This window comes from Calonectris borealis, chromosome 2 (assembly GCF_964195595.1).
Source record: "Calonectris borealis chromosome 2, bCalBor7.hap1.2, whole genome shotgun sequence".
Lineage (NCBI taxonomy): Eukaryota > Metazoa > Chordata > Aves > Procellariiformes > Procellariidae > Calonectris > Calonectris borealis.
Window position 1 is genome coordinate 122,462,495 of NC_134313.1, and position 23,287 is coordinate 122,485,781.

General features: G+C 48.6%; 2 protein-coding genes across 2 annotated transcripts; one reads left to right on the forward strand and one right to left on the reverse strand.

The window, feature by feature from the left end:
* Positions 1 to 104: 104 nt before the first annotated feature.
* SNRPD1 (small nuclear ribonucleoprotein D1 polypeptide) lies at positions 105 to 7,129 on the forward strand. The gene is made up of 4 exons (XM_075143229.1): positions 105 to 340; positions 1,078 to 1,154; positions 3,828 to 4,019; positions 6,471 to 7,129. The coding sequence occupies exons 1-4, from the start codon at positions 327 to 329 to the stop codon at positions 6,545 to 6,547; spliced, it is 360 nt and encodes a 119-aa protein (XP_074999330.1). The 5' UTR covers positions 105 to 326; the 3' UTR covers positions 6,548 to 7,129.
* An 86-nt stretch (positions 7,130 to 7,215) lies between these two features.
* On the reverse strand, positions 7,216 to 21,360 carry SLC6A20 (solute carrier family 6 member 20). Its single transcript, XM_075143230.1, has 11 exons — positions 21,232 to 21,360; positions 17,222 to 17,362; positions 16,424 to 16,515; positions 15,424 to 15,651; positions 13,548 to 13,658; positions 12,909 to 13,150; positions 11,820 to 11,982; positions 11,164 to 11,368; positions 10,241 to 10,400; positions 9,025 to 9,190; positions 7,216 to 8,054 (listed from the first exon to the last, which is right to left on the reverse strand). The coding sequence occupies exons 1-11, from the start codon at positions 21,350 to 21,352 to the stop codon at positions 7,905 to 7,907; spliced, it is 1,779 nt and encodes a 592-aa protein (XP_074999331.1). The 5' UTR covers positions 21,353 to 21,360; the 3' UTR covers positions 7,216 to 7,904.
* Positions 21,361 to 23,287: the final 1,927 nt, after the last annotated feature.

A 23,287-nucleotide genomic window follows, 5' to 3' on the forward strand; every position in this document is an offset into this window, starting at 1 on the left:
GCAGCTCCCCACTGACGCCCTCCCTCTACCGGAGCGCGGCCTTTCCCCTTCGAGCCGAGCTTTACCCCCGGGCGGGACCCGGCCCTGCCTCGCGCATGCGCGGCTGGCACCGCCCCTTCCGCCCCGCGCGCGGCGGCGCTTCCGCCCATTCATCGCTGTCGACGGCGGCCGCTTCCTGGCGGCAGCGGCGGCGAGGCCTGCTCGGAGGAGGCCTCCGCACCGCCCGCGCCTTGGGGCCTTCCCGCCGAGGGGCTCTCCTCTCCCCGCGGGGCGGCCACCGCTCCCTGCCGAAGGCCGCCCGGCCGTAGCGCCGGCCTCCCGCCGCCATGAAGCTCGTCAGGTGAGCGGATGGAGGCGGATTGCCGGCGCCCGGCCGCGGCGGCGGCAAGGAAGCCCGCGCGCTCAACGACTGCCCTGGCGCTAACGGCCGCCTGGCGGGCCGCTTCCCTCGCCCCCGGCCGTTGAGGCGGGCGGCAGCGGCCGCCTGCGGACCCCCGGATGGCGACGGCGGTGGGTCGTCCGCCCTGCAGGGCCGAGCCGGGCCGCCACCCGCTAGCTGGCGGCGGGGGGCCCTGCTCTCCCGTACCGCTGCCTCAGTCCTGGCCTGGCGGCCTGGTACAGCTGTGCGGCAAGGGGCTGGGGGGCTCCTGGAGCGGGGCCTGCGCAGGTTCCTCAGTAAAACCACCCCAGATTTGGTTAGAATTACCTTTCTGAGGTATTTTCCTGGGAAAAAAACCCAGATCTGGTTAGAATTACTTTCCTGAGGCATTAACAGGTTTTGAATTGTTTCCTTCCTTGTGCAATAATGACTATTTGGCCTGGAAGTAGGTTGCTGGATTCAACAGTGTGTCAGTCAGGTGTCCCAGCTCCCGGTGGTTAGGTAGGACGCAGGGTTTGTTTGGGTTTTTGTATCTTGCTCTCATGTAATGCTTTACTACGTGTCTTCAGCAGAATGCGTGAGCTCTGGGAACGCTGTCTTTGGAAGCTGGAGATGCGTGAATACTTGGTGCATATTGGTTTTCTGTTCAACGTGTAAGGCTTTATGTGGGAGTGAACAAATTTGTTTTTAATTTCCAGGTTTCTAATGAAGCTGAGCCATGAGACTGTGACCATTGAACTGAAAAATGGGACACAGGTGCATGGAACTATCACAGGTACGGCAGGATGGGAGACTACGACAAAGTATTGCCTGTTACCTTTCTGCTAACAATTGGCAGCCGCGGTTTGGGCTTTTTTGTTTTGTACTCCCTCTTGCGGGGACCTTCTCTGTAAGATGCAGGAGATGTTCATTTTAGTTCACGTCTTTACGTGCAAGCTTAAGGTGTATTTATTACAGGAGAGTCTGGACATTGGCAGAAGTTGCTGGGAGGCAGTAAATTTGCTGTAGTCCTGGGAGCGTCTGAGCCTGACCGCAGGCTTTGCTTACGAACAGGCTCGGGGGTGAAGGAAGCAAACTTTTCCAGGCCGTTGGCAAAGCAGGTGTAAGCATGGTATTCTCTTAGAATAATAAGCATGATAATGTTGATGAGGTAGTTTTGTTACCTTATCAAACTGGTAGTGAATATACAGCTAAATTTTTATAAGATGTTTCAGTACATCTGACTTTCATTTGCGAAATTGTAGTAAGCTATAGTCGCATAAAAACGTTACAGTTGAATCGCCAGAGAAGGGGAACTTTTTTTAATGGTAGTACAGATAAGTGGCAAATGTTAACTGTTGATATGGTCTTAAGTCGGTTAAAATTTCTGTGTAGACAATTTTAATCTAAAAATTAATTATTTCTGTTGAGTATGTTTTAGCTTGGGTTAAGGTGAATTTATATGGAAATGCATCTTTGCACATACTTGCATTGATTTTATGAAACTGATTTGAAAACAGATTGCTTGGTGGGAGATACAGGGCAAAAAGGAGTCCTGGTGTCGAGAATCTGGTCCCCTGCTGTTGCCAAAGGTCTATCATAGAAGTTTGTGGGTGTCATTGTCTAGTAGGTGCTTCTTCGTATCACTGAACTGATAGTTGCAGGAAAAGCCTTGGTGGATAACTTTATATGGTTCTCATATGTATTGAAAAATGTGCGGACTATTTTGTTTGCTTTAATAATACTAGTGAGGGATATTGTTCTGAGACATTCATGTTGGCATTACTTTAGAGACAATCAGGTGTGTAGGTGGGGCACATCATATTTAATGAAGCAAACCCTTACAGTTACGTTGATGGATGCGCTTGGTCTCCTTTCCTTCACTCACCCCAGGCTACTTTTAAAAGCTCTTCTGCCCAGACACTGTTAAAAACTAATAAAATTCAAACTTGGCAGAGTTTTATTCCAGGGGGTTGCTTAGGTGGCCAGTAGCAATCTGCTGAGATCTGGCAGTTAAAAACTGGCATTATTTTGCAGCCAGATCCATCAGCTTTGATTAAACCTGAAGGCACCACCCTGGTATCTGATTGCAGCATGCTTTGTTGAACCCAGCTAGGTAGGAAGCAAACAAACTGCTTGTCTCCTGACCTTGTGCTCTTGCAGGCTTAATTGTTAAGCAAAGTCTTGCTCATTTTCTGCTAAGAATCTGTAAAAACTTTGAATGCAATCCATATTTCTAAAATTACAATCTTCCCTTTACACTGGTGCGTGAGCTGTGTTCATAATTGCTGTGCCGTCTGCGAATTGTACAGGCTCCTCTTCCTCTCGTGTGTCGGTTGGCCAGAGCAGGCATGCTGAAGGGGCGGGTTTCATGTAACGCATACAAACTACGGGGGCAGGTCAGGTGGAGTGCCCGTGTTGGAGAGCTGTCTAGAAGGAAGGGGAGAGGATGGAAAAATATATGGAATAAGCATAGCACAGTGGTTCTTCTGGTTCTGGCCTGCTACCCACTTATGTTATTTACCTTGGTAAGACATCTTACAGTTTGTCTTTCTGTGTTTATGAAGCGAGACAATAATTATTTTTACCACAAAGGGTTGTTTGTGCAGAAGTTTGAACACACAAAAGGTTTTGATCATGTGGGTGCCCTGTCACTGAATTAGCAGGTGTTTGTAAACTAGAATTTCCACCTTTTGCCTAATTTTTGATCTGAAAAAGTTACTCTCATTTTGATCTTCATAGTTTGAGATCAAATCCCATGCAAGACTTGTGATATGCAAAATAAAATCAATATGGAGCGCTTTTTAATGCTTTTCGGGGCTGTTATTCAATACATGCATTCAACTGAGACTTTTTTCTGGTTTCGGATTATGCTTAGCACTGCATAGTGGGCACAGTACTGATTCCATACAATTCTTACATACTGGCTGTTAACGGAGTTTGTAACCACAATGATTGTTCCTGCAGTAGTGTATTTTACGTACTGTCATAGAAGATACCACACTAGTATTAGATGTATTTTGTCAGAAAATGCTTCTTTGGTAGTTGGACTTTTTCTAAGGCTTACAGAAAGAGGAAATGATCAGGTTATTTTTCCGCCTCAAAGGTTTGTTTTGCTTCTTTTTAAAAGAGTCAAAAGACTAGTATTGGACTTCTGTAATAAGCAGCAGTGTATCTGTTATTCAAAGGAATTGTTTCAACCATTTACAAAATTACTGCGGCTGTTGCTAAGACCTAGATGAAGATCTCTAGCAATGCGGTGTTGAAGGCAGCAATTGATAAATTAGCAAGCATAATTTAAGAGAGAAAAAGACATGTAGTTTCTTTCAGTTAGAGGCTTAATTAATGAATGGCAGAAGCAGGTGTTAATGAACAGGGTAAATCTTGAAGCATGTGTGTACCTAAAAATAACCAACAAGGGACCATCTTGTAGGCGTTCATCCCTGAAATTAGACTTGTGTTGTTTCAGGAGTGGATGTCAGTATGAATACGCATCTCAAAGCAGTGAAAATGACACTGAAGAACAGAGAACCCGTACAGCTGGAGACGCTGAGTATTCGAGGGAATAACATCCGATACTTCATTCTGCCGGACAGTTTGCCTCTGGATACTTTGCTAGTGGATGTTGAACCAAAAGTCAAATCCAAGAAAAGAGAAGCAGGTTTGTGCTTTCCCAGTCTGTGTGTGTTCTGGCTTTGTATGCATTTTAGTACTCTGAATCTGAAGACATCTGATTTGAGTGTCTTAGTATCTGCATTTGGCAGTTAGTTCTTTCATCTTTGAGGGTTTGATGTAGAACTGGCTAAGGCTGCCTTGCCCACCTTTTAGTACCTGTAGAGCTTGCTTTCATGTGAAATTATGTGTATGGCTTTTCATACATCTGCTTTTAAAAATGTAAATGTTTTTAGGCTTGAATAAATCTTAACCTATCTCAGTCTCAGAGTTGACACCAAAGGGATGTACATTTCCTCTTCTCCGAACATCTGCTGTTTTTCCCAGTTTGCATGAGGAACTTCACACAGCCTAATGAGGAAGTACAGAACAGCCTCTTGAACAGTGCTGAGTCCTTCACTGAGGATAAAAATAATCTGTCAGAGAACTGAATTTGAAAGACTTGAAACTCTGAGGAGGTCTAGGCTGTATTCCAATGAGCAGCTCTCTAGCTTTGGCTCCCAGTACTGTTCCACTCTGCGCTCTTCCTGGAACTTTTTTGTCAAAAGGCCGTTGAAGAAAAATCTTTTCCTTAGAAACCTAACAGTATAGAGAGTAATTCAGTTTTAATCCACACTATTACAGATTAATAACCAGTAAATCCCCAAAAATCTGTAGGTTGTCTTCAGGCAGTATATATTTTGCCCATCGACTAATCTGTGTGTTTTTGAAATAATAAGTTTTAAGTGAAAGCTAATTGTGCTCTAAAATAATGTCGTACCATTTCTCCTGTAACTAGTGTTTAAGTATTTGGATCTGCTGTCTTTGATCCATGCGTATGTTACGAATTGGTGTGCTTACCTTATTGAAATGGTATAAGGAACTCTCAGGTGTGTGCATCACAAGGTGCAAGTGTTATGGCTGCTGTCTTTCTAGAGAATAAGGATAAAGCTCCTGAAAGTGTTTTGCTCTTCTCATGTCCATTAAAAATAGTCTGACCACATGGAGAAATTGGAGCGTGGTTGGATTGCTTCTTTTCTGAACCTCATGATGTGATGTGAACAAGAACATCACTATTTCTTTTTAACTTTGAAGAAAGAAAAGGAGCTGCGATAGCGCTATTTGCCTCGGTTTAATACTCCTTGCATCTTCACTGTACTGAGGCACTCTCAGACCGCAGCTGCGTTGTGCTGCACTTTGCCTTAATCTATAAATGCCCTTGAGCTTCAAAAGCTTGTAACGCATGGTCTGTCCTTGCCAAGTGAAATTGTTGCTGGGAGGCAGGATGCTGGCTGAGAGATGGACGTGGCATGTGTGCCTTGGGTCTGAGCGTGCTGCCGCTTAGTGAGTATGACTGTCTACTGATGCAGTAATTGTTTAGTCAGATGTTGATGCTTCCGTGTGTTTTACACAGAGTCAGACTGTTACCAGCAAAACAAGTGACACCTTCCTTCTCACAGATTTGTCCCGTGCCTCTGCTCTTTCTGTCTTCACTGCGTTTCTGACCCACATACCCTCAGATGGAACAGAATAATTGTTAGAGGCTGCTTCTTGAATGTGTATGCTACTGTGTGTCTCTTGCCCAGCCACCCACCTCCACAGAATTTTAAGTTTCTTGGTATCTTTTTGAGCCTTACACTGGCAAACTTGTTTGAAATTAACCAGTAATTTCAAAAGTTTGTAGGGTGGCCTTGCAACCTGATGGGGGAGATCATATTTCTTTAGGAAAAAGGGGTGGAATGACACGTTATCATCATATGGATCGTATGACCTCCAGCAGTTGCTTGCAGCCTGAATTACTCTGCGATTCTGTCTTCCCTTTACCATTAAATAGCAGTATTTAAGAGTAGGAGCACCTTGGCCTGAGAATCACATTTGAAATTGGCAGAGGCATTGTTGAAAACAGCAGGAGCTTCTGGGTGCTGGAATCTTTTCAAAATGCTGCCCTTTCACATGGTGCCTGAGAAAGGGTGAGCTTGGGAACCTCCCAGCGTGTTAAAACTCGCTTTTCCCTTTAGCAGTGTACTTTATAAACTACAATGTGAGCTGTGGCCAAAAAACGTCTTTTCCGCTGTAGTGAATAGTAAACAAAATACTCTGTCTTGCATATGCTTTTTCTGATGCCTGAGAAACTAGATTTTGTCAAAAAAAAAGAAGAGGAATCATAGTTCTCTGTCAGACTTACCCTAGCATTTGGGAGGAGCCAACTGTTATATCCCCTTGTTTTCTGCAGCGAAGCCAAAGCCAGACAGTAGTCTCTGGAAGTTGTGTACTGAAAATCCTAACACAAAAGATGAAAATATTGTCTGAAACTTACTGAGAATTCACAGACTTGATATCTGAGTTAATGTCTCATCGCAGGGAAGCAGTATGTTGTTTATGCTTGATGCAGAATGTTTTAATCAAAACGAGAGTATTCCTGGGTCTCACTTGATTTACCCTTTTTGTTTCATCTGCTCAGTTGCTGGAAGAGGCCGTGGCAGAGGCCGTGGCAGAGGCCGAGGTCGTGGAAGAGGAAGAGGGGGCCCAAGGCGATAACTTCTCACAGTGCAACTGTTACCAAATTCTGGGCAATTTCGGATCCTTTTTTGTACAGGTCTTGTTTATGGTATCCATTTTTAATAAACTGAAATGTGAAAAAGTTGTCTTTCCTTTGTTCGTGAAGTCTGGGGAGGGAGGCATGTCCTATTTCTAGAGGCTGTTGCAGACTAAGCACGTCTTGTTGGTGTTGGTTGTCATTGTCAAGATTTCACCCACCCCTGAAGGCTGTACAGTTACCTCTTGCTTTTTGCCCCAGAGCAAGAGGCTTGTGTTGGTGTGCTCTAACAACATTTGTTTGAAATTAATTCCTCTTTTGTAAGGCACTTGCCATCTTCTAATGGTGATATAGTTAAGACACTATATGAAGAACCCGCATCCCGTGAGTGTGTCTCTAATATTAGTCTTCTGCAGAGTGACCTCTTTAAAGTTCATAGATATAATTTTACTGTTTTCTATTACATGAAGCTTACAATTTAAACATGTTGCTTTCTTTATAAAACGTTCACATAGGGAAATTAACAAGTTGTGTGGAACTGCTGGATTGTTACATTTCATGATTAAAGTATACCTGGATATGAACTTTGTCACAGCTAATTATATGGCATACTTTTGTTTGGGTGGGGCTTGTAAAGCAGCTTTATCTCAGATTTCTTCTATCTACCTAAAGTGCATCCCTAGACAATACAAAGTACAGCACAGTGCACAATTACGTACGGGAATTGGAAGTTTACTTCTGGAGATGAGAGAATTTGTGCAGCTCATATATATATATATATATATAAAAAAACCAACTGCTTTGCTGGACCCAAGTATAAAAGAAGCAGTGTTGCCACATTTATCTTGAATGCCATCCTACTGCCTTTTCCCCTGTAGGAAGGGGATTATCGTGTTCGCATTGCAAGACTTCAGCAGTTTCATCTGATGATGAAATACAGATGTCATTTCAAATAACATGCATGCTTAAGCGTGGCTTTCTTGAATGGTGCTTTGGTGCAGGAACATGCTTAGCTGGTTGCTCATGTTTCCACACAGGCAGCGCTACAACAGAGTGCAAAAGAATTACCTAATGTGTAATGGGTTGATAGCTGGTTAATTTGTGCTGGCTAGCATTTTGTGAGCTGCCTTTCTGTTTTTCCCTCTCTTACAGAGGCCATTTTAAAGCTTCATCTTGTTACGGAAGAGCTTTTTTTTCCCCAAACCATTGTGGAACCTCGTAAGAGCACTTTTTGGTCAATATAGCACCCACGATTCTCAACTCTAAATAGCTGCTACAAGTAATGGTTGCTGCTGTCTTCCAGAAGTGCCCGGGCACAGACGATGGGGGTGAGGTCTTCCCAAATCCAGCTGTCGGCGCTCATGCAACGGTTGAAACGCTTTCCCTCTTCAGTCTCTTCCGTATAAAAGTTACTAGTGCCCCCAGGGGTATGCACATGGTGGATGCCGCCACCAGCAGCCCGATCACCGCCAGGGCGTAGCCTGGGTAGTCCTTTGTCACCAGCTGCCCCTGCAAGGGAGAGAAGCGGCGCTGGGTCTGTGGGGGCTCTGGTTTTCTGTGTCCCGGAGTCGGGCCTGGAGCAAAGCTGTGTATTTAAACGGGACCTCTGAGAAGCACTTGCAGGCTGCAGCAGCCCGTGACTGTCCTCAGTGCTTTTCTTTGTCCAACCATACAAGCTTAAAATGGGCAAGAACAGAGCTGCTGATGAAAATACGGGAGAAAACTTCTGCAAGCTTTGGTAAAGAGCAGATTTTGGCTTGATTCACATTTTTTAATGAGGTGGCTCGGCCCTGACCTCTGTTGGGTCCCTGCGTTCCTCTCCTGGAGCCTGTGGGCTCACGCTGACACCCAGTCAGCGGGTCCCAAATCGGTGAAGACATGAAAACAACAGGCGTAATTTGTTTCTGCGTGCTAGGAACATTTCCACAAAAGGTTATGAAACCAGTGACTACTTATCCAGTAGTAATTCCTCTGTGATAAATACACAGTTCAGCATTTGTACAAAAGCATTTTGGCCATGAAAAAAAAGGTATATGGAAATTATGAAAACCAGAGCGGTTTATGAAAACTATTTATTCCAGCAGCAGCTCAGTTCTGTTAAAATACCACTAATTTTGTTCAAAATACTACACTTTGAAAGTAATTTTTCTGTTCAAAGAGTATTTTTTAAGATGATATGTGAGCCTTCAGTCAACATGAATAAAATTTTACTGTTTGAAGGGATCAATTAAGAATTGTAGTGGGAAATTACTCCTGTTTTACAGAACCATAGCACTGTTGTCACTAGGTCAATTTTTCCCTTTCCACAAAATTAAGGAGTTGCCCTGACTCCAGCTGCAAGCTTTCAGAAGGCAGCTTTGTGGAATGATGTAGTTAGGAAGGATGGCTGTGTCCTTGCAGGAATTAAGGGAAGTTCAAAAAGAAAAAAAAAAAAAAAAAACAACACAACAAACACCACCCCAAACCAGAACTATTTTACCTGTGTGGCATCCCATGCTTGGTATTGCAGCGTTCCTGTGAGGATATAGTCGGTGAGGTAAAATATAAATAGGCTTATAATTAGCAAAGGACTAGCAAAAGCCCACATAATTTTCCAATACCAGTTTGGCTTGCGTCCAATCATGGTGTGAAGATCCTTCTCAAATCTGTGTTTAAAAAAAAAAACCAACATATTTTTGAGAACAGCTGCATATGTTCTATCGATACCTTGATCTGAGTTACTTCAAAACCACCTACAGAATTAAATATGTAGGATGGAAAAGGGGAGTATAGTCGACCAGAAGAGTAACAAGCAGAGAGGTATTGTCTGAAGAACTGGCTCACCAGCATTATATAGTGAGGTTGGAATAAAGAAGATAGCAGGGCTTCCGAGAGGACTCCAAACTGCAGGCTTGATTCACATTTCACTGCAGTACAGCAAGAAAAGTCCCCAAAAAATTCTGCCTGGAGCATAAGTTCAGACCGTTATTGGTGTAAGCTGATGGAGAAAAGCGATTATGCTTAAGTAATGTGGAGAAAACGCTGCTCGTTTTTGTGTAGTTGAGTTGTTCTCACCTCTGCTACTTGACTGAGGAAGTACTAATGCAGGGGATGGTACCTAAAATCACGCAGGAAACCTGGATCTGGCTTGAAGGCTTTGAACTCATCGAGGGCGTAATACCAGTGTGGGTGCCTGTACACGTGCTGTGCTAGCGGACTAACAAAGCAAATACTAACACCTTTTTCTTTAGATGCCCTGAGCACAAACACCTCCGCTGTGTAAAACCTTTCATGATGCTGAATCTTGCTTTTACCCACAGGGGATGACCTGGGAGACCAGCGATGTGCAAAGTTTGAAACCAGACTCACTGGCACTGTGGTGCTGGCGCTGAATTGCTGTGAAAGGAGAAGCAGCGTTTCGGCAGAAGGTGCTCTTGAGACCAAAGACAGGAGCAGCAGGGAGCAGCGTGTACGGCTCGTTAGCACTCCCCTGCCTGCAGAGAAGGTGTCAGCCCAGCCCGGCCCCCCCATAGCCCTGAACCCGAGGCCCTGGAAGGGGTCTGCAGAGCAGGGGAGACCCCATTGCCTTGCTGATACCATAGCATAGGAGAAAAATGTAGCCCGAGGTGCTATTTTTATTCTTGGCCCTGCGTGCCTTGGCCAGTGATCACACCCCTGCTATCCCACTCTGAAGAAAGGAGGGTTCAAGCTTTTACCTTCTTATCCCGTAGATATAACACACAGCAATGGTTTCTACCAGCACGATGAGCAGCAGCGAGAGGGTGGCAGCGTAGTCGTTGAATATGTCAAACCAATAATTTCCAGCCTCCATGGTGAAGATTAGGCCAATCACGCAGTTAATGAAACACACAACACCTGCGTGGATAAAACAGGGACCCTGCGTTACACCTGGAAATCTAATTGCCTGGGGGGAATGTCGTACTTCTTGTGGCTAAAAAGCTGGTGGGATTTCTACTGATTTCTGTTGGGGAGCAGCTTTCTTGGAGGAGAAAGATAATTTTTTTCCCTTTGGAAAAGACCCTGCCTCTCTGGGTGTGACTATGCTGGTGTATCCTTAAACTGCTGCTCCTTAGACCTGCACAGTCACAGCACATCGTCCCAGCAGGGTCAAGACAACCCAATCTTGGCTATAGCCTTGTCGCATGTGTGCACAGCATCTGCTGTCGCTGCTGGGCATCCAGCTAAAACAGGTTTTACGGTGGCACAACAGATTCCGTGCCCCAACGGGAGCCCCTATCACTTTTGGCTAAAGACCGAGGTGGTTCGCAGTTGGGATACCAGTGGTGTGGCTGAAGAGCCACTCACTGCAGGTGTCTTGACAGGTCTCCTGGCCCTTTGAGTTTCACCGGTCAGACACCAGTCTGAAGGAGCTGGGATGTGTCGGGAAGCCTGCAAATACAGCCACGATTGCCCTAGTGCTTTGAGACCTCCCAAGGGAAAGTGCTGTACAGGCTGGGCAGAATTCCCCAAGGGCAGGCAAACCCTTCTGGCAGCATTTTTGATATTCTCTGCTCCACCTGACGTCAAAGAAGGACCTCAATGGCTGTGGGACACCAAAGCTTTTGCACACAGGTGCTCTCTCCCTGCATGGCCTACGCTGCTCGCGGCAGGTGCTTACCTGAGATCACCTCCTTGGGGAAACGGGCAGCAATGACCCTGCTGTCGGTCAGCGGCGTGAGGATAGCGGCAGTGTTTCCCAGCATGCTGCCGATGCCCAGCATCAGCAGCATGAAGAAGTAGAGCACGGAGTACAGCTGGGGCACCTCCATGTTTTTGATCGCTTCAGAATAGACTATAAATGCCAGTCCCGTCCCCTGGACAGCCTGCCGGCCAGAAGGGGAAGAAGTGAGGGCAGCTCCTCAGCTCGATAAGGGACATAAGAATAGGGACATATGAGATTGGTCCTCCACAACAACAAAATACACCCATGGTGGCAGATCTGCACGGCAGAGGCAGATGAGATCTCACCGATTTACTCAAATTGGATAGAAACTGGCACAGTCCTGCTCATAGCGAAAACATTTGCCCCATATCTTTGCGACCTGCCCTGTCCCACAGCTGGAGCTGGCAGTCCGGCTGCATCACCAGCCAGCTCAGTTGCTAATGAGCCAAGCGAGCCCTTTGCCGGGCTGAGCCGGTGCCCCCCGTCCCATCCTGAGGTGCACAAATGAGCCCCACCGCAGCCCCCGGCCAGGCGGCTGGAGGGGCTGCCCGGGCTCGGTAGGAGGAAAGGCACGAGTGAAGCCCAGGCACCAGCACAGGGCAGCAACTCACTGTATCTAGTTCAGCTTCCAAGCTGCAGTTTTTAAGCTGCGGCAATAATTGCGCGTATTCCTGCGGGTGGGTGGCCATGAGGTAGTCTTTCATCTCATTGAGGTTGTCTGCTGTTAAAGAGCCTTCCTCCAGGTCGAAAGCGTTCATCAGCAGCAGGATCACTCTGGGAAAGATTATTGGAATTGAACGTCTTTCAGGCCAAGGTATAAAACTGATGCTGGTTTTATACCCCATCCCCTTCTCCATTGGCCCCCGCGCAGGGATGCTCTGCCAGCCCCAGGGCTCCAGTCTTCCCGGATGGGAGCCACAGCCATGGCACTTCCAGCGCGGTGTCAGGATGCCGGCAGCCTGGTGCTCATCTCTGCTTCAGAGGGAGCAGCTCCTGCGCCCAGGCTGCCGCTCTCAGGCGCCTGGGAGGGAGCCAGCAAGTATTTTGGGTGCTGGCCAGTGCCAGCTGGTGTCACTTCCCCTTTGCCCTCTGGTCCCACGTCCACACCCCACCAATTTAATGAGCCTTTTGGCAAGGAGCAGGGACTAGCAGCACGGTTTCCTCTCTGATCAGCAGATAGATTGAAAGCTGTAAAAATATGAGTAAAAGTGTAACCGCGGAGGGCCCTGTGCCAGGGACGGCATGCGAGCCTCCTGCCTCGGGGCACGATCCTGCAGGCTGCGGGGCACCTCCAGAGCATCACCGCCGAGGAGGTGGGCTCCTGGCACAGGGCATAGCCTTAAATGGAGGGATCTGAGCATCATTGCGCTTTATTAATCAGCCCCCCCACCCTTCTCCCCAAAGCATGTCCCTGGACCGGGGTGCAGGGGAAAGCGCCGCTGTGACTCGCCAGGCAAACTCATCCTCTCAACCTGGCCCGTGCCTGGAAGTGGCACCCAGGTGTCAAAAGGCACACCAGCTCTGACCTTTCATCTCAGCCTTCATCACTTTAAATCACGCCATTAGCTTTATTAGAGCAGTATCAAGGCTGGGCTTGGGCCAGCGCTGGCAGCACCGCGTGCTGTTATTTATTTACCTTCCCCCCTTACCTTCCCCAGAATGGCTTGCGGTGGAAAACAAACGAAATACCGGCCTCTTACTTGTTTATACAGCTTTCGTAGTTAAACGTCGCCTTGAAGCCATAGATGGAGAAAGTCACGATGCTGGCAAATATGGACGTGGTGCTGTTGATCAGCGAGACGATGATGGCGTGCCTCTCGCAGTTGTTGCTGGGCTCATTGTAGCTGGCGAATGCGATGAGGCTTCCAAAGCCCAGGCCCAGAGAGAAGAAGATCTGCGTAGCGGCGCTGATCCACGTCTTGGGGTTCGACAGCTGCTCCAGCTGCAAAAGCGGACGGGGAGAGCGGGAGCGTGAAGCTGCGCAGGGATGGCCGGCACTGCCCCTTCCAGCCTCCGGGAATGGGGACAAGGACGGGCCCCTTCGCGTACCCGTTTTAGCTCAGGGGTGTTTTTTGAGCAGGGTTGCTGCTCAGTCTGGAAGTAATACGCTACGGGTTATGTTAACGGGCAGGTCTTTTTCTGCAGGAGAAAGCAAGCAGCTTACGGGCACCGTGGCAGAACAGCCTCCAGCCGCTCCCAGTCGGGGTTTCCACCTGCCTGACCTGAGCTACTGCTGCAAAAATTCAATGTAAGGAAAAGGAGTATGGCCAGCTTTTAAAAACCTACACGGTTGGTAACTAATAACATTTCATGAAAAATTCAGCATGGTTTTTCTCTACCTTTGGTGTGAACATGTAGACGAGCCCGTTCACAGCTCCATGAAGTGTTAATCCTCTGATGAGGTATATGATGAGAACGCAGTATGGCAAAGATGCTGTTACATAGACCACCTGGAGGAAGGAGGGGAAAATACCTTGGTCTAAAGAATGCACAAGACTGGCCGTAATAGATCAGCTCTTTCTCACTTACTTAAAATAACGGAAATGCTTTATGTAAAGTGTTTGTTACCTTGTATCAATCTTTAAACAAATATCTTCAGATAAATCTAACTTTAGATTTAGGTTTTAGGGAAACAAGCTTTTATTAATAATAAAGACCCTGTGCTAATGTTCCCACCGGTCTTCTCTTTGACTGGAAAAATAAGAATGATATTTAAAATATTTGCAGCATTTACAAACTCAGTTCTGCAGCATTTAGTGGAGTAACACCAGTTTGCCACCGTCTGTCAGGAACGCATTCAGCAAAGGTCATCCATCATTTGCTCTAGGAGGAAGGTGAGCAGACTTCATAATCGGTCAAAATTCAAACTTGACTGAAAATATTTTAATTCAGATGTGAAAAAGACTTTAACTGAATGTAACTCAGATGGGGGATGGAGGGAATTAAGTCTTTCAGTTGTCTTCCATGAGCTTTTGAGCAGACCCCTGGGTTTGAACCTAAATGTTTAATTTCCACATTGGAAAGAGCCATATGCAAAAACAAAACAAACAATCAAACACCTAACAGACAAAAATGTGCCTTCCCAAGCTCTTGGGAGGAGAAGCGGATGGGCAATTACCAAATATTCCTCCGATTTGCACCTGCCTGCGCTGCCAGTCGGCATCTGCCTTTCGTTGCCACACTCCTGGAAATGCAGCAGCTTCACCTTCCCCAGTGGGACAGCCCTGCTTCCCACGCATGGGGGATGTGGGGAAGCCCCCTGCGCTCCCCCTGATGAGACCCTGCCTTCACAAAGCACTTTTATAGAACCACAGAATCATTTAGGTTGGAAAAGACCTTTAAGATCATCGAGTCTCACCGTTAACCTAACACTGCCAAGTCCACCACTAACCCATGTCCCTACGCCCCACACCTACAGGTCTTGTAAATACCTCCGGGGATGGTGACTCAGCCACTTCCCCGGGCAGCCTGTTCCAGTGCTTGATAACCCTCGCGGTGGCGAAATTTTTCCTAACAGCCAATCTAAACCTTCCCTGGCGCAACTTGAGGCCATTTCCTCTTGTCCTGTGGCTTGTCACTTGGGAGAAGAGACCAACACCCACCTCGTTCCAATCTCCTTTCAGCTAGTCGTCCTTTTAATGCGCCTTGGCTATTTATTTGTTTCTTTTTTGCCCACAAAGCCAGCTGCAGCAAGTTTGAGAGGTTATTCTTGGTTTACAGTCTCTTGGCTTTCTGCGTTCAGCTAATACGATTTGGGGATTACAGCCCTCAGCTCGCTTCTTAGTGCAGGCTCAGCCAGGACATTGCTTTTTTTCCCTGCTTCCTCATAACTTCTGCTGTGAATAAAAAGTGAGCAAAAACGCCCGGTAGACGCCTTTTTTTTCTTGCAAGGACTGAGGAACAGACGCCTCCTGATGTGGCTCTGCTGTGGCGGGTGGCTTTCCGCAGGGCCAGCAGCCTGGTGGCTGGTTTTGCAGCAGAGGTGCCTGCATTTAAAAGACTTTTCTAGTTTGTTTTTTTTTTAATATCACTCAGTGTTTTGGTAGAGCCTTCTTCAGTTGCAACTTAACAGGTTGGCAGAGGGGCCTGGGCTGGCTGCTCCTGGGGAGATACCGTAACCCCAAGTAACAGCAGCCATGGCTGCTCACTTTTCGGTGCTCGTTTATCCTCCCCCCCATCCTGCTGGGGCTCGGTGGGGCTGTGCCCGCCTCTCACCTTGCCGGTGGACTCGGTGCCGCGGAGGATGCAGAGGTAGACCACCAGCCAGGCCAGCATCAGGCAGAGCGCCTGCTCCCACTGCACGCTCCCGCTGGCCTCCAGCGACGGGGAGATGTTCAGGGTCTGCCGGTACCAGAAGTACTGGGTGGACGACGTCTTCTCGCACTCCTCCTCATAGCCGGTGCGGTTGCTGTTCAGGGGGCAGGTGGCCCATGGCAGGGGGTCCTGCGAGGGAGGGAAGGGGCGTGGGGCGAGGGCCCGCCGTCAGCATGATGGGGAGAGCCGGGGAGGATGAAGGCGAGGGCGGCTTTCTGTCCGGGGCTTGCTTGTCCCCACATTGTGCTGCCTGGGGCTGGGGCCGACCCTCTCCCTTGGTCCTGACCATCTCCCCTGGGGATGACCCTCTCCCTGAGGACTGACCCTCTCCCTGGGGTGACCATCTCCCCAAGGACTGAGCCTTTCTGACCCTCTCCCCTGGGAACGACCCCCTCTGTGAGGACTGACCCTCTCTGACGCTCTCCCCTGGGGATGAGTCTTTCGGACCTGCTCCCTAAGGACAGGCCCACTCTGCCCCTCTTCCCAGGGGATGACCCTCTCCCTGAGGACTGAGCCTCTCCCTGACAACTGAGCCTCTCCCCTGGGGATGACCCTCCCGATCTTCTCCCCCAGGGGCAACCATCTTCTCTGCCTTCGGATAGACCCCCCCCAGGGTGCAGGACACCATGTCCTCCAAGGCACATGCAAGCAAGGCATCATGGGGCTGGCCTTGACCTGTGTTTTGTGGGGAGGAGAAGGCACCCCGATGCCCTTGGGGAGCCCCCAGGGAGGGACACCACTGCCTCATTTTTCCCCCCAGAAAAGCCCTGGGGGGGTTTCTGGAGTTTTTGGTCTCCCCTGGCTGATGATGGTGCTGGACAATGCCCAGCACCAATGCAAAGCCCCCACGACCCTCCACGGCCGCAGCGGGGCCGAGCCGTGCTGCTGGGCACCCACACACCTGGAAGGAGTGGAAGAGGTACCAGAAGGCCCAGGCATTTATCACGTTGTAGTACATGGAGAGGAAGAAGGAGACGACGACACTGGCGACGCCTGCGGGCATGGAGGGAGGTGCTCAGTCAGCGGTGAAACCCCGAAATGCCCAGGGCCTCGTAGCGCCCCGGGGGAGCACCGCAGCCAGCACGGGGAGCGGGGCTTCGCTTCTGCATGGCCCCACGCGCAGGGCATGCCGCTGCCACGGCAGCCTCAGCCACCTCCTCCTCCTCCTCCTCCTCCCATCAGGGCTATCCTGCACTGGATCTTATACTTTAGCCTCTGGGGGAGTGAATATTCAATGTATCATTAAAAATAGAATGTGCATTTCAGCAAATTAGCGATAGTTTGAGCTATTGGGGTAATTTAATAACATAATAATGTAGCTGAGAGCGGACATTGGCAAGTGGTAGGCAGTAACGGTAGGAAATTAAGACATCGTTTTATCACTCAATGTTGAGCTTATCAGGATGATACTCTTGGGGTCAAAGCCCAGTGCAGGCAGCCCCAGGGCCTTCACACTGCGGTTTTGGCAGTCTGTGGCCAGGGACCTGGTACAGCAAGCCAGCGTCTGGCCCCAATGCCTGGCGAGGGAGGGGGTAAATGCGTGCTGCGGGGCATCTGGTTAACCCCTTTGCTCAGCCTGGTGAGACTCAGTAACACCCCGACTCCTGCCTGGTTTCCGCTCTGAAAGATAGAGCTCTCCATTCAAAATCATCTGTCTTCCCCGGGCGCTTACAAACGAAGTTCCAAACTGAGAACATACCAACACCGCAGAGGTAGGGACTTATTATTTTCCAGGCACCGATGCTGCCTTGACGCATGCGCTGCCCCACGGCCAGCTCCAGGTAGAGCAGCGGCATTCCCTCGGCGATCAGCATGATAAAATATGGGATCAAAAAGCCGCCTGCAAGAAAAACCCAGCATATGGCCTTCAGCAGATCAGGAGCATAATAAACACCAGGTTGCCCTATTTGTGGTCAAATCACCTCATTAGTGTCCCAGGAGGTGGCTGGAGCTGGGTCCTGTCCGGGTACCTTGAGAGCACAGCACAACCCTGAGGGACATCTCAGGGGGTTTCAGGTGGCATCCCAGATGCCGGTGAGCACCGAGCGCCAGGGCGTGGGGAATTTTCCGCGGGCACTTGGCAGTGCTGGGAATTCTGCTGTTAAAATGTGCCGGTCGCCACCCTGGCGCGGCGGGGCTGCCCAGGTGCTTTGCGAGTGGTTTGAGCAATGTTCTGGGCTGGTGCTGTTAAAGGGTAACTAAACACCAGCCAAACCTTGTAAAAGATAATGAGAGAAAGAGGGCGAGGGAAAGATTTACTTTGTGTGCGGCAGTCTGCGGCAGAGCCGAAGCGCTCGATGAAAAAGTAACAGCAAAGTCTGCGTTGAATAGAATTTTAAGTAAGTAACATATTGAAGTTCTGGCCTGGCTTGAAAAAAAACCCCAAACTACAAAAAACTCCCCCAAAATCTGAGCCACAGATGCCAGCAAAGGGGTGAAGGCTTTTCCTCTGGAGTCCCACCTGCAGGGACAGAGGCACACGGCCTCCCCATGCCCCATGTCTCTTGGCACGGAAAGCCGCAGGGATGCTCCTGCAGAAGAGGAACAGCAGGAACGGGTGGGCAGGCGGCAAGGGAGGGGAAAGGACCTTCCCAGCCGGCAACCAGGATGCGCTTCGGCTTAAATTTCTGCTGGGGAAAAAAAAAAATCCTTGTCCTCGACTTGGGGCTCACTTTAGAAAGAGCTGCTGACTGAGGCAAAAACTGGATTTTTGCGAAGGCTTTCCTGCTTCCCTTTTTACAGCAAGCCAAAAATATTTACGTAAATATCTCTTATTTAGGATTTAATCTGCAGCATTAACATTCCTCGCAATGGGCTCGGTGCAGCGCCGCAGAGGAATGAACTCCAGGCAGTGACTGAGGCAAAGAACTGGAAATAAACACTGAGCAATAATCCGGTTTATTCTGGGAATTAATTTCCCACCTCCCGGTTCTATCGTTCTTAACAACCCCTTTGTTAGTCTGTTAGATAACTTCCTATGCCGCAAGGGAGCTGTTGGAGGTTTAAGAGCTGCTCTGTCCTGGCGGGGTGCGAGCTGCCCTAGCAGCCGCCGAGGGGAGTTTTGCCACGTACCACGGGGGGAAACAGCATCAGGCCCTTTGTGAAGGCTTTTCCGCTCTCCCGGCAGCTTTGCCTCATGCTTGGCATTGGCTTTGCCACCTTGCAAGGAGGAGGAACGCCTCTGGGCTTGCTCTTCACTCCAATGTCCCCCCGCAGCTGGGGGTGCTGGGGCTGAGTCCCCTGCTCCACACCCTATTTGCACTCAGATCTTGCTCCTGATGCTGCTTTTCCTGAAGGGTAGAACCAAAATGCCTCATATAAGTGACTCAGGGCAGCTGTATGAACCAGCTCCTTATCTGCTGTAAACCAGCACAGCTCCACTGACCTCCCTGCTCATTTACACCCAGCGTTGCTCCCTACGGTGCCAACCGCCTGCGAAAACCAGCCCCCAGGCCAGACCCCTGCAGCTGGCACAGCATGTGGCGTGTGCCCCGGGTCTGGTGGAGGCACGAGGCTGGGCCAGCGGCACCCTCCCCTCTGCTCAGCATCCCGCCTGGTGCCCAGAGGCTTCCTCGCCCAGGGCTGAGCGCTGCTGAGCACCCGCCCTGCTGTAAACCCATCCCAGTGTCCTTTCAGCCTGGCCCCACCTGCTTATGGACAGATTAACTGCACCTATGAGGTTTGAACCCCCCTTGCTCTGTTCGGGTCAAGCTCTCTGGAGGTGAGCAAGAAGGAGGCAATATGCTGATGAACAGAAAGGCAGGAAGTTGTAAAGTCTACAAATAATACCCTGTTTATGAGTATCATCATCAGTGATAAGGGCTCTATCGCTCTGCTGGGCAGGACAGGGACTAGCTCTGTGCTTTTCTACAAGGAAGATGCCAAACAAGCAGTTGCTGGCATCCGCCCTAAGCCCAGTACCTGGCGTATCCAGCTTTTAAGTTCCTGAAACGACGTTTTGTCTGCCTGGGTTTTGCAGACCCCTGGAAAGCCACCGAATCCTTTTTAAGAGGGCAGTGAAAAACAATGAAGAAAAGCAAAGCCTGCTGTCAGGAGTTTGAGTTTCAAAGTAGGGAGAGCTGCCTTTCCCCTGGGAAATTTAACCAGGGAGGACAAAAGTAGTGGACAAACTACTCTTTTCAGAAAAGACTGGGGTTTATTGAATCTTTTTTTCTGGTTAATCAAGTGTTCCAGTTTTGGTTACATTTCAGAAAATTTTCACCATCTACTACACTACTGATGGCTGGTAAGAAGAGGATAAACCAGGCAAAGACCCCAGCATCTGAGTTTTGCTGTCCTTCAGGATGTCTGCCAAGACAGGCTGCTAGTGAACTCGTCACGTGCAGTTAAACTGCGTACAGAAACACTTGCATTTTAAGCTTTGGGCTGGAGTTTGGTGTCAGACATGAAGTCCTTACCCTCAAAAGCATCTGTGTAGAGGAATACACCCAGAATTGCTGCGTGTCTATCACTTCCGCTATTTGAAACATCTAAGGAAGCTTCAGCCACTGCACCATCTAGCTTCTACTGTAATTTCACCCAGTGTATTATCTGGATTTTTCTGACCTGATCCCACAGAGCAGCTCTGATGCCGTCCCAGCACTGAGCTGGCTTTTCAACAAGCAGCATGAACCAACTCCTACCACCACACGTGCATTTAGAAGTAAGCTACAAGCCAACAAAACAAGCACAAAACAAGCAAAAAGCACTTAAACGTCTCAGTGTGTTTCTTCCTGAAAGGAAGAAAAGGTGGAAGCAGACCAGAAGCAAAGGAGGGGGGTGCTCATCATGTCACTTAATGCACGGCTGAGATGGGTCCGACACTACGGCAACAGATGCAGTGTGAGAAGCAGTATAAAACTGGGATGTCTTATGAAGAGAGGCTTTTTATAAGGGTTCTTCAAAACATGGTCATTAACCAGTAGTAACTGTATACTAGAAGAGATTATTAGTGTTGGTTTTTAATTAATCTAATTAACTGACTTTTGATTTCTAAGGAAGAATATCTGTGGCTGGCATGATACAGACATCATCATCTTTTTCCAGTTTGGACCTAGAAGAAGGATAAACTTTCAAAGAACCTTTTTTTTGGAGCCCAAAGCAATTTATTCCCTGTTTTCAACGCTTCCCAGGAGGCTTTAGCTGTGGAACTCCTGTTGATTAAGGAGTTTCAGCCAACTTCAAGGCAGATTTGCAGCCAAGTTATCACCTCCTAAAGTAAGGTTTATATATAAGAGACAACACATTAATGAAAGCAACTTGAAATGATAGTTGATCCTTGAATTAAATCAGCATAAGCATTTCCCTTTCTCAATATGTTCCAAGTGAATTAACAAGGAACCGAACTAGTTTCCGATGCCTTCAGAGCGGTTCAATGGGGCAAGAAAGTAATACGTTAATACCATGGGGACCTACCTCTCTCACTCTACCTCCATCCTTTCAGAAAACATGGGCCTTCCCACTGTTTCACTGCACTTCTAGGAAAGGAAAGCTGCTATATCGGGGCAGCTGTCAGGTAAAAGCCTTATGCCAAAGAATACGTAAAATAAAGCAGCAATAGAAGAGATTGCACGCCAACAAAAAGCCTGACCTCCTGCTCTGCCCCGGACCCTGCTGGGTGGACAGGGCGTTAGCATGGACAACATACTTTTGGATTTAAAGCTTGCCACATCCTCCTCAAGGGAAGCAAGAAACATAAGCCACACTTACCTCCTCCGTACATCTGACATAAGTATGGAAACCTCCACACATTTCCCAGCCCCACAGCATAGGAAATGCAGGCAAAAACAAACTGCAGGGGATTGTCCCACAGCGGCCGGGATTTCTCCATTGCCTACTTGCAGGCAGAGGTTTCAGCTGAGCTTTCCTGCCTTCACTCCTTCAGGTACTCTGCCAGCCCTGCCTCAGACTCCACGCCAGCCCGGCTTGGAGGGGAGGGAAAGGCACTATGCTTGCCAATTCCTATCAAGCTTTTTAATTACTAATCTTATTAACAGGCACATACTGAAGTAGGAATGCTGGTAAATAGATTATAGACACACACAGAACTATAAAATTGGTACTTTGGGTGAATAGCTGCTTGGGTTTTGACTGGCATTTCTGGTAAGGATGTGAGCCCAGGGATTTTTGTCGGCTCACATGCCGACTTGACACAGGGAGGAAATAACACTGGTTTGAGTTGGGTTTGGAAATGGGAAACTCCTTCCCCAAAGGGCTCTCTTCCCTGGGAGTGGCATTTGTGTGTGTGAGGCACCAGCTTGGATTTGATAGCACGGGGAAGGGATTCCCACACCATTAGAACCGGGCTTAGTGGCTGTCAGAGCTGGCTTTTATTCCCAGTGTCCCTTGTCCTAAACAGGTCCTTGGGCATCCTGTCTCGTGCAGCCTGGTGCTCACCCCAACCAGCCCAGCACACTCCCCAGCTCTGAGAGTGGTCTTGAAACAGTCCCCATCAGCCATGCGGGTCCCCAGCCTGCTGCAGCCTTGAGTATAACACTCGAGTTTGACCCTCCGGGAATACTACCCTCCCTCTACCCGCGCTGTGTGTGTGTGAGAGAGTGCAAAATAGTCCAGTCTCTTTTTACTTAGCTTCATGCTCAAACCCCACTGCTGCAGATGAACTTTTCTGAGGGGTTGGCGTTTTAAAATACTGTTAAGCAGCAGGGACCAAATATATACAAAGGCCACAGGGAAAAGGTGTCTGTGGCCTGTTGTGGAGGCAGAAGGACCTAAGAGGCCTTTGGGTCGTCTGAACGCACACTGAGATGCCAGGTCTGAACATGAACCCTGTGCGCTTGGGCCCCTGCCAAGGTACACTTTGAGCTCAACCACTTCAGACAGGTCTTCCAGTGAAGGAGCGTCTGTAGCACTAAAAAGGGGCTGAAAAAGTCCAAGGACTCAGCTTCCTTCCTCTGTCTAAACGTGTTTTTTTTCATGCCAGAACTGGGTGCCTTTCAGGTCCATTCTACAAATAAGACCCACTCAGCTGCTGTCAATCTCATTCCTCCAGCGCCAGCAACTTGCTCCCTGCCAGCGCTGTGCGTGCTGCTCCAGCATCACATCAGGCACTGGCAGAGCCGAGGCATCCAGCTGCGGGTACGGGTGAGAACCCCTACCACGGGGCCTTTGGACATGAGCCCAAACTCCAGAGTATGTCATGCAGCGTTGTTGAGACCAGCAGAACCACTCTGGTGGACTTGCTGACCAGCCACCTATAGTAGCAAAGTCACAAAGTGGTGTTTTTTTGCATGCTAGAAAAGGTGACTGCAAAAGGTTTATGCATCTCCTGTAAGTGAATCCATTCCTCCTGGCGTGTTTTAGTGCTGCTGGAAATGGAGGTTGTCATCGGCAAACATTGCCAAACCCTCCCAGAGTACAGTTTTGAGGGAGCTTGTGGCTCTTCTGCAACATCCTTGCTGTTCCTGTCTTGCCCGCAGAATTGCAACATGCCAGCTAGCCCTGGAAATAGATCTCATGGGTAACCCTAAATTCTGCTGGAAGGAAAAACCCAAGGCAATTTTAGGTCCATAAGCTATTAACTGAAGGACACACACTGAGAAACTACAGCTATGTTAACTGTCCCACATCACAAAAACTTTTGCAAATTATTAAAAAGTCAAATGTCCATCACTGCCTGTGGGATTTATTACAAGTGATGCTTATAAATAACATACAGCATTTAATAACTCACAGACAGGACAGCCTTAAAAATAGGACATCACTAGCACTTGGGATGCTTCTGTGTGAATAGATTAGTGCTACTGAC